Below are 10,394 nucleotides of genomic sequence, written 5' to 3' on the forward strand. Positions count from 1 at the left end.
ATTTAGCAAAAAGTGTAATTGAATATGGAGTGGAAATTTAGGGTTGAAGTGAAAAAAAGGCACTAGAGAAAATTATGTTGAATTATGTTAGATGGATTTTTAGATTGGACTTCTGTACACCAAGGTATGTAATGATAAGAGAATTAAGTTTGAAAAGTCTAAAAATTGAATGGGGAATAAGAGCGATGAGATATAAAGAGAAATGTAGAGGGAAATTTTTTGAGTATTTGTTGGAAGGAAAAGGGTAGAATGGAGGAGAGGGAAAAAGATATGTCTAGTACAGAAAAAGAAAATTTCTATAATAATATGGGATGGGGTTTAGAAGCAGTAAGAACGTTAAGAAGTAAAGGTAATAATTTAGAAGAGTTATTAAAAGAAAGATTGCAGGACATACAAAGGCAGATTATAGATAGTAAAATAGAAAACGCGAGGTACAATGTTAGATATAAAGAGATAGAGACGAGAGATAGTAAACCTAGTTATTTGAGGATCGAAAATATGGACAAATTAAGGATGATAGAAGGGGGATAGAATTAGAGCACTATTAAGATTAAGATGTGGAAACATGGAGGATGTAAATAAATATTGGGCAAAAACAGAGGATAAAGTATGCAAATTCTGTGGGATAGGTAACGATAGTATAGAATATTTTGTAAGGGAGTGTGAGGAGTTAAAAGGATGGTTCGATCAAATGGGAAGGAAGGATAAGAAAGGATAGAGAAATTATTTAATGACGAAATAGACATTGAAAAAGGTATGATTTTGAGAAAGTTATGGAAGGAAAAAGAGAAAAAAGTTAGAGAAGTGAAAAGGTAGGAAAATTAAAGGAGGAAAATGAAATGAAAGAGATAATAATTTTGAATTAAAAGGTTATAAATTTATATAATTAATTGTAAGAGAATTGAAAGGTAAAGGAATATAATACTCTCAAGGTTTTAGTTATTGTGTAAGATAAGATATAGGAACAGAAACTAGTCACAAGAAAAAGTTGATAATGTTATTGTTATTGTGTTTTATGATGCTGATTATTATCATTAAAATGGTATATGTTTTATGTTTATGTTGGATTTATGAATATGTTAATTAGTAAATAGTATTCATATTAGTATAAGACAATATATAGGTTTAGCATGGAAGGCTAGGGAAGTATGGATGGATGAATGTGAATAGGAAAAATTGTAAACCAAGTCCCTTTCTTGGCGTGAAGCTGAAATAAACTATTATTATTGAGTAGTTTTTGGTTTCTTTCCGTATATTTCGAAAACTATAAATGTTTTATACAAAAATTTTATTGTAAGAATATCTCTATTAACTACGCCAATGAAATTTTGAAAAATATATTTTTTGAAAGAAATTAAAAGAAAAATATTTTACAAAATTTTATAATAAAAAAAAAATTTTTTTTTTATAAAAACTATTTTTTAAAAATTTTATTAGCGTTAAGGTAGGTCATGTAGATGTGCTTTTGCAATTAAAATTTTGTATAAAACATTTTTTTAATATCTTGAATGGTTTTTGTGCGTTCACCGTGAAAACAATAATATTACAAGAAATATATTTTCGAAAATCCAAAAATTTTCTTAAATCTGTAAGTATAAAGCAAAATTTTTAATTTTCAAAAGTGGCGCGAACTGGAATACAACATATTAACAATCAAACATTGATTACAGTACTAATTATAATTTTTTCTATTTCACATGAAAATTGTTTTTGGAAAGACTAATTAAATTCAGATATCTCTCTGAATGTAAGTTTTATGTGCGTTATTTTATTCATACAAAGAATGCATAGAAAAACACATTAATTTCATTAGAATTTGAATTTTTTCATATCTAACAGTTGCATTGTGCGTTTCCGCGCATGCGAATTTTTTGAATCTTGTATAATGTTGACAACAATTGTTTTTGATTAACTCTACTGCACGCTCAACACATAAAATTATCTTTATTAAATTTAAGTATTTCATTTGAATGTTCACTGTGTAAGCAAATTCTGAGAAAACACTTATCGAATTTTGTCACACAAAGAATTTTCACCGTAAGATGAATTTAGCAACCGTGCATGACAATGATATTGAAAGATTTAGATAAATAAAAATCGCTTTCTCACTCTTCAAAGCAACGGCATATTATTATTATTATTATAAGCAATGTTTTATTTTTTACGAGTAATTAAACTCGCATTACAGGTACACAGAAAATCTTTGAAAATTATTGATTATATAACAAGATTCATTATAGCTGTTTAATTAAACGGCTAATTGCAAAATTTATATATTTATACATAGTATATAAATTTTATCTTCCATACATTCTCATAATTCTTCGGAAGCTTAGTATTATTATGACAAATTAAAATGCATGGAATTATTATCGTACACATTTATTAACTACAAGGAAACCAACAATACTTGTTAATCATAATGTACAATGGATAAAAAAATTGTTTACTTATTGATATAATATTTTAATAACTGAAAATTATTCCAATGTAGAATTATTGAAAGCTAAATATGAAATATTGCTTACAAGTTTTAATAAGTTCCACGTTTACCTTTTATGCGAATTAACGATGCTATGAAAAAGATTTAACATATTTTACACACACTCAAACATTTCATGTATATATACATAGAATTACAAGAAAAATTGTCAAAATTATTTTTTTATTTTAATAAAACAACGATAGCTTGCTATAAAAAATATTGCAGCATAATTATATATATATAAGTATATATAGTTATTGGGAAATATTAATAAAATTGTTACGAATAATTCTATAATAGTTATAATAATTATGATGATTTTAACAATTATAATTATTGGAAAACACAATTTTTTAATTGTTTTTAATGTAAAATAACAAATTTGAAGCAATATATATGTGCGCGCGCGCGCGCGCGTGTGTGTGTGTGCGTGTAAAATATACAGATATATAATGATGTACATAAACCCATATTTCTCCGTATTTTTTAATTTTCTTCATCAACGCCGAAACCTAAGAAATCATGTATGCACCAAACTATCTTGTTGGGTAAAATTCTGAAATCAAAATATTTTTATTATAGAGAATATATACAAACAGAAATAATATAATCGTAGTATAATGGCATTTACATTTATTAGTGATTTATGAATCGCTTTGCACAACTTATTAACATATATAATATGTAGTGATTATTTGAAAATATATTATGCGTATTTAATGATAGAATTTTTATTTGCGCGATTTACCTCTTTAAATTTAATATCGGCAGCCAACCTGAAGGTATACTTCTTTCTTTGAAATTTTGTCTTTGCGCATCGATTATTAGTGAAGCTGCTTTCTGCGGTGAAATTCCTCCTGTTATACTTGGAAATCTATTATTGACAAATAAAATAAAATTATCTATCAGCAATAATTATAAAAATATCTTATTACTTTAATGTATAATATTTTTGATGTGTGTGAATAATGTAAGATCTATTATACAATAAAAGACACGTTTTTTGTACGCTAATTTATAAAATGTATGAATAAAATTATAACTTTATAAATTTACACACTATCGCTACTATGAAATATTAATTACAATTCGTCAATTTTATATCAGTATGTAAACATACCTCATTTTTGGCTTTTTGACAATTCCAGTAAGTACTAGAGCCGGATAAACGGTAGTGAATTTAATCAAAGATTTACCTTTGCTATATGTACGTAATTCATCGTTGACAGCTTCCATAAGTACTGTAACACGCACATGAAGGAAATATTAGAAAACATGATTTGCAATTATATCTTTTTTATACTTTGAATATAATGTTTGTCGATTTACATTGAATATTAATAATCATATGCTTTACACACGTAAGATTATAATAAGATTAAATTACCTTTGATCGCGGATTTTGTGGGACAATAAACCGTACCATGCGTAACGCCCTGATATGCTACTATTGATGAGACCGCCACAACGTGACCGCGATTCTTTTCGATCATATTTGGTAGAAACGCTTGCAACGTCTAAAAGTGATTCTGTTTTATTTGAGAATAATTTGTGGAGGCTTATTACGAACATATATGTGCGTGTGTATGTATATGTGTAGTCTCTTAAATTTATTTCAATTTCAAATATAAACTAATTTTCAACGTGTATCTCTTTTTTTATAAATAATGCAAATTACATTGCCAATTATTTTATATACATATATCTCATAGCTGCTATGCATGTTTATTTCAAATATGTTACTTACCCAATAATGCGATATTAAATTGATATTTATAACTCGTGTAATTTCATCGGCGCTTTGATATAAGAGTCTTTTAGCAATCCCTATACCGGCATTGTTGACTAAAATAGTAACGTCGCCGACTTCTTTTTTCACTTTTTCAGCTACCTTAAAGACTTCCTTCTTGTCTGCTACGTTGCATCTATAAAAATACCGATCAAGTTTTTAATCAGCGTTGACAATAATTAGATATGTGTGATTAATTGTACGCGCATAAACTATTCGAATCGCTTTTTATTCTATGAGATCGAGCAACATTGATTTACTTATATGCGTATATATTGTTTTTTCCCATCATTTTAATCTCGTTCATCGTTCGGTTGTTGGTTTCTTCATTGATATCCCAACATACCACTGTCGCTCCTAACGTTGCATAACCAATCGCTAATTCCTTCCCGATACCGTGGCCCGCACCTGTTATCTGTCGTAATATATGTATTAAATACCAAGCCGCATTGCGTGAATTATATATTATTATAAATTTTATAGTTTACAAATTTTTACCCAATTTATATAAAAAGTAAATAATTAATAATTTGTTTATCAAACACTGGTTAGATTTTAAAATAAACAAAAGAAAGATACAACAAATTTTGTTTTATTTTTAATTCTTTTTTGTTTGGGTGAGAAAAAATTTAATGATAAACTGGCTCTATATTCTGTCCAGCGAGAGAATAACCTCGGATCAGACGAAAATTTGTTCGTTTCGCGCAGGTCTCCTTCCACAGAACGTCTAGAAAGCTCCCACCACATCATCATATTGCTCGTGCAACTTGCCAGTGCTAGCAACAAAGTTCCTCCCGACTGTGTAATTTAAATATATTACAACTCTTGCTCTTGTAGTTGCGTGTCATATTATTCCTTATTTTAATTTCATATAGCGTGTAAGATTTCGATTTTATATCACATTGAAATTAATCGAGATTATTTTATCCATTTAATTTTCTAAACTGACATAATAATCCCGAACTCGAGGAAGCCGTATCTACGTATACGGTACTAAGTACCTCGCCATGTTCTCCCCATTTTGCCTGCCGATGCGCGGACCGAGATTATTCTCTCGCTGGACGGAGTATAAATGGTTTTAAAAGAATATCTGAAACCCGTGCAACATAAGAAAACGTTTGTAACTTGTTATTTATGGATTAATTCAGTGCTCGGAATTAGATCCCGGTGTGAAGTTAGCACCTCAAATTCAAAAATCGAAAGTTTTATCAAGAGTTCTATTTGCACTTTAAATACAATAGTTCTATAGTTCCTTATAGATTTTAAATATAGTTTCGGCGAAAAACCTAAAAAGATCGCATTTTGAAAATATGAGGTGCCAACTTCCCGTGGCACCACAAAATGCGAAAAATGTCATTTAAATCATCGTATCTTATAGTTCTCTCAAAGAGTTCTACAGTTCCTGATAAGTTCTAACAAAAGATGGCCTTTCATCTGGCCTCTAAATATTTTTAAACAATTTTTTAATCTCAGAGCTGGCACCTCATCTTCCCTTAAAAGTGGCCAGAACTTTTACATTTTTGATTTTACAGCTTCGAACCTTAAAAATAATCGATAGAACTCGTAGAGGTGCAAATAGAGCTCTCAATAGAACTCGAAAAAAATTTTATCCTCTCGAGACTTAGAAATTTTTTAAGAATTAGCACCTTATTTCCTATAGAATTATGAGATGCTGACTATTTTCGTGGCTTTTTTGACAGTTTTCGACAGTTCTCGCATAGTTCCAATTTTGATAGGTTTTAGCAATAGTTCCGATCTTTAAATATTTTTAAACAATTTTTGAATCTTAGAGCTGGCACTTTATCTTCCGCTAAAACTCGGAATTCTAATGACAGTTTTGTTTGCACCCCGAAGAGTTCTATTAATTATTATTAACATCCGAAACTGTAAAACCAAAGATGAAAAAGTTCTGGCCACTTCTAGTTATCGCTTTTAGAAAATTTCTAAAATTTTTTTTGGTGTTTCAGAGTTCTGTTGACAGTTCTATTTGCACCCCGAAGAATTCAATCGATTATTATTAACATCCGAAGCTGTAAAACCAAAGATGAGAAGGTTCTGGCCACTTTTAGCGGAAGATGTGGAAGCTCTAAGATTCAAAAATTGTTTAAAATATTTAAAGATTGGAAGAATTGCTAAAACCTATCAAAAACTGTAGAACTCTTCGAGAATTAGATAAGATAATACATCTCTTCTATATCTATGCATATATTATGAATTCCGTACGCACCAAAACAATTTCATCAGCTACGCTCTTTCTTATTGTAGGAATAAATATCGTGAATATGCTCTCGCAAATGAAATATAAAACTTTCAAAATAAGAAATAGTATTTCTGCCAGAAGGAGCATGCTATCATATATTTTCATCATAATTATCTGAAAAAATAATAAAATTATTTCGAGAACTTGCTACGAATTTTCGCTTGATGTTTTTCTGGCTGGTTTGATAGCTACACATATCGTTTCCCGAGGCAGTTAGTACAACTTTATCAGAAGGCTTGTCAAGATATAATTGGTGTTATTGGAAATAACTCAGCGTTTATTCTTGTTTGGCAATATTTTAATAATTACAGTTCCGTGATAATTAATCGCACGACAGCAGAAAAGCAAGTTGTATTAGGCTTCGATTCGGCGATTAAAATTTACAAGGCTTCAAGACCGATTCTCAATACAATTCTTAATCTGAATAGACCGGTGGACTTGTAACAAGTGAAAATGAAGTCGAAGGAGAGCGAACGGCGTGATTATCATCAGGATAATTGAGAATTTTTATACGACTCGAAAAAGAGATCGTGTCAGATGTTGTGCCTCTCCGGGTATAACGGGATTTTTGGGGATGATCCAAGGGTTCGGCTCGTCTTAGGAGTAGGGACTCCGAGTGTCGAGAAACACGAGGCAAAGATTCCGTGCAAAGAGATTTATTTGTACAGCTTACGTATCGTAGAGTTCGATTCGGTGATGCTTCGGCGATGTAATAACAGTGTCGGCGCTTGTAGAATCTCACAGTTTCTTCAAGTACACGCGTCACCACTTAGTTTCGGAATACGGCCTCGAGGTACTCGTTACACGTTACCTCTCTTTTTATAGTCCGAAAGTAGGTGGTTTTTCGGTATTAGGTCGCGATGTCTTAATTGCATATTGCAAGAAATTGCATATCTTGCATTTAATCGCGGTTTTGGGAGCGCGCGCAACAGCTTACAAAGTACTGAATTTGCGCTGTGCTCCTTTTTTACTTTTATAGGTCGTAATTACATTATTCGATTTTGAGTTACGACACAGATTTTGATTTTTCGCAGATGTCGATCACGCGATGTATCGAAATGAGATACACGAGTGAGGATCGATACATATTACGCTAATTGCTCGTTCGCAGAGATTCGCGCTCCAATATACGTCTGCCTAGCTAGCCCCCCATGTTGCAGAAATTTAATTAAAAAATTATATAATTATGCGCTAATTATGCGCTCATCAAATTCATAAAAGTAAAAAATTTGCGCTCTTTCAGCAAAAAAGAAATCTTTTTTGTGGGAGGGGGGCTGAGTGGACAGCCAGCCAGCCCCCTCCCCACCCATTAATAACAAATAATTTCGAAAAACAAATACGCAAGATTTATGCGCTAATTATGCGCTATTATATCCAGATGATTTTGATTTTTGCGCTGCAACCCTTAAGGGACTTCTCTCTTGAAGCAAAGGGCGAGATTATCATATAACTCGTTTAAAATCACAAAAATGGGTAAATTAACTATACACGATAAGTCTTCGATCTATGCGCTATCCTGTCGAGATGATTTTAATTTTTGCATTGCAAATAAAATAATTTGATTTTTGATTTAGACTTATGCGCGCGTGTGTGGGACAATAGAGGCAGCAATATAACACACTGTTTTATATAATTACACCTTTTATATCAGCTTATTCTTTACATGACTTTGCGTGCACAACGTAACGAAAAGACTAGTGCAACCGCGAGAGAAAAAGGAAACTAAACGTTTTAGTCAATACAGTCAAACAAAGATGCCGTTTTTACATGATTCTCAACAGCGTGCATGCATAAAACAAAAGATGTGTTTTTTGTTTTTATTATATATACTTCATATATATATATATATATATATATATATATATATATATATATATAATATTTATATATATAGTTCAATATAAATATTATAGTGAACGTGAAAAATCGAATAAAGCAATAATTTAAGCACTTATCGAGACACGTATTTATTGGTCAACTCATAAACTCGAACACAGAACTAATAACGAACTCAGAATAATAAATATGATTAATCAATTAAGCATATCACACAAGAACAACGAGACACGTCCGATCTGATTCACGGTTTACAGTAAAAGACGCTCAGGCATTCCTACGATCTCACAAACACACCTGTTGCTATGACAATTCTCTTTTCTTAAATAAATAGTTTATGTATCTAAGGAAACACGTTGCTATCATCATTTGAATATAGCGCTTGTATTTATCGATAAAGCGCATGCGCGAGCGCCACTAGTAATTTCTCTGACTATGAGACTGCCAATATCTTACAATATATATATATATATATATACTGAATATATTGTATATAATACTTTCGCGATTTTAAACGAGTTATACATATATGTAATACATTCTTCTCCGGCTTTTGGTATTATTTTCTACGGCTTGATTTTATCAGTCTGATACTGGGCATGTTTAATTACATATTAGGTGTACAACTTTGCTTCCGCCGTTTTTTTTCCGAAATTCGAGGCTTTATTGTAAAAAAACTGGTTATACATTTATGATTCAAAGTATTGTCCACTCCCAATGATCGTGCCAATTCTTTTTGACTTTGACCCGAGTCTTCATTAAGTAATGCCTCCAATTCTGCATCTTCGAAAATCTTCTCTCTTCCACCGCTATGCCGGTCTTCGACGTGAAAATCACCGTTCTTGAAGCGTTGAAACCACTCATGACACGTTCTTTCACTAATAGCGGCTTCACCATAAGTATTGTATTTGAGAGCATTCGGTGAGCCTCAGCCGCAGATTTCTTCATATTGAAGCAGAAAATTAAAACCTCCCGCAAATGACGAGGATTTGGCTCGTAAACTGACATTTTCAATCGAGAATAACTTTATGATGCAGACACAAATCGACTAATGTTTCTATGGGGTTATGTTGACAGATGCCCAAGTTTATCGCATGACGTCTATGATCTATTTATTTCGACCACTACTTACCGCTGAAGCCATCTATAGCAAAACGGCGTAAGCAAAGTTGTACACCTAATACATTTTTCCATTTCACACCAAAAGTTCGTTAAATGAAGTGATTCTTACGACCATTTAATAATTATATAAAAATAAAGGAATATATTGTATAAACGTCATCTTTACTGTTTATATTTATATTTATATTTGTTTATATTTATTATTGTTTGTTTTCATAGCTCTTGAGAAAATAGTTTTTTTTTAATTCTTTATAATTTTTCAAATTTTAATTTTTTGTAAATACGATAAGATTTATTTTATTTACCTGATTTTAATCGCCGTCCAAAACTCTCGTGATATACGAATTTTCTTCCAATCTGATGATTGAATGCCACTCGAAAAATAGGCAATACACTGTTTACAAAATATTTATATATGTATCTTGCAGAGATAGCTGGCGCCAAAATTTAGCTAACATAACATTCGCAGTTGCAAACGAAGCAAGAGATCTTCAATTGCAAAAAGCAAAGGCTAAGTTCTCGGAGATGAAGTTGATAGTGATCTGCAACAGATTGCGCGTGTTCGCCGCTTTTATCATCTTATTATCTGGTTTTTTTTTTTTATTCACGCTTTTTATTGAGGCACACCTGTTTCTAATGGACATTACCGTGATCTTCCATAATGCATGTGTTCAGATTGTTTGATCAGATGACGGTTGACGTTTAGCAGTCACAATGAATGGATCATTCAGCGACGATGAATTGGATCTTACAGATTTACTTTTAGACGAAGGCCAAGAATGAAGAAATCGAAAATGGATACATCCATTAAAAATTATTTAAAAAATTATATAAAAGAAAACTTGAAGGAGAATACTGAACTTACTGAGATATGATAAGTATTTCAGAACGCTGCAATGCAA

At 31.2% G+C, this 10,394-nt stretch overlaps 2 protein-coding genes across 10 annotated transcripts in view; one reads left to right on the plus strand and one right to left on the minus strand.

Moving 5' to 3' along the window:
• Positions 1-10,394, plus strand: part of Sap47 (Synapse-associated protein 47kD) — a 107,296-nt gene that overhangs the window by 70,122 nt on the left and 26,780 nt on the right. The gene's annotated exons all lie outside the window — the stretch shown is intronic.
• On the minus strand, positions 2,501-10,024 carry LOC138938625 (short-chain dehydrogenase/reductase family 16C member 6-like). Of its 4 annotated transcripts, none has more exons than XM_070305769.1 (8): positions 9,798-10,024; positions 6,502-6,648; positions 4,535-4,689; positions 4,233-4,410; positions 3,873-4,002; positions 3,606-3,726; positions 3,234-3,359; positions 2,503-3,041 (listed from the first exon to the last, which is right to left on the minus strand). In XM_070305769.1, exons 2-8 carry the CDS (start codon positions 6,640-6,642, stop codon positions 2,972-2,974), a joined length of 921 nt encoding a protein of 306 aa, XP_070161870.1. In that variant the 5' UTR covers positions 6,643-6,648; positions 9,798-10,024; the 3' UTR covers positions 2,503-2,971. The 4 variants fall into 4 exon arrangements, with proteins under 4 accessions (XP_070161872.1, XP_070161873.1, XP_070161870.1 ...); XM_070305770.1 differs by lacking the exon at positions 9,798-10,024 and adding an exon at positions 8,174-8,191; XM_070305771.1 differs by lacking the exon at positions 6,502-6,648 and having other exon boundaries at positions 2,501-3,041.

The sequence above is a fragment of the Polyergus mexicanus genome, unplaced genomic scaffold (genome assembly GCF_030449975.1).
Source record: "Polyergus mexicanus isolate NDT 795.1 unplaced genomic scaffold, iyPolMexi1.0 SCAF_13, whole genome shotgun sequence".
Taxonomy (NCBI): Eukaryota; Metazoa; Arthropoda; class Insecta; order Hymenoptera; family Formicidae; genus Polyergus; species Polyergus mexicanus.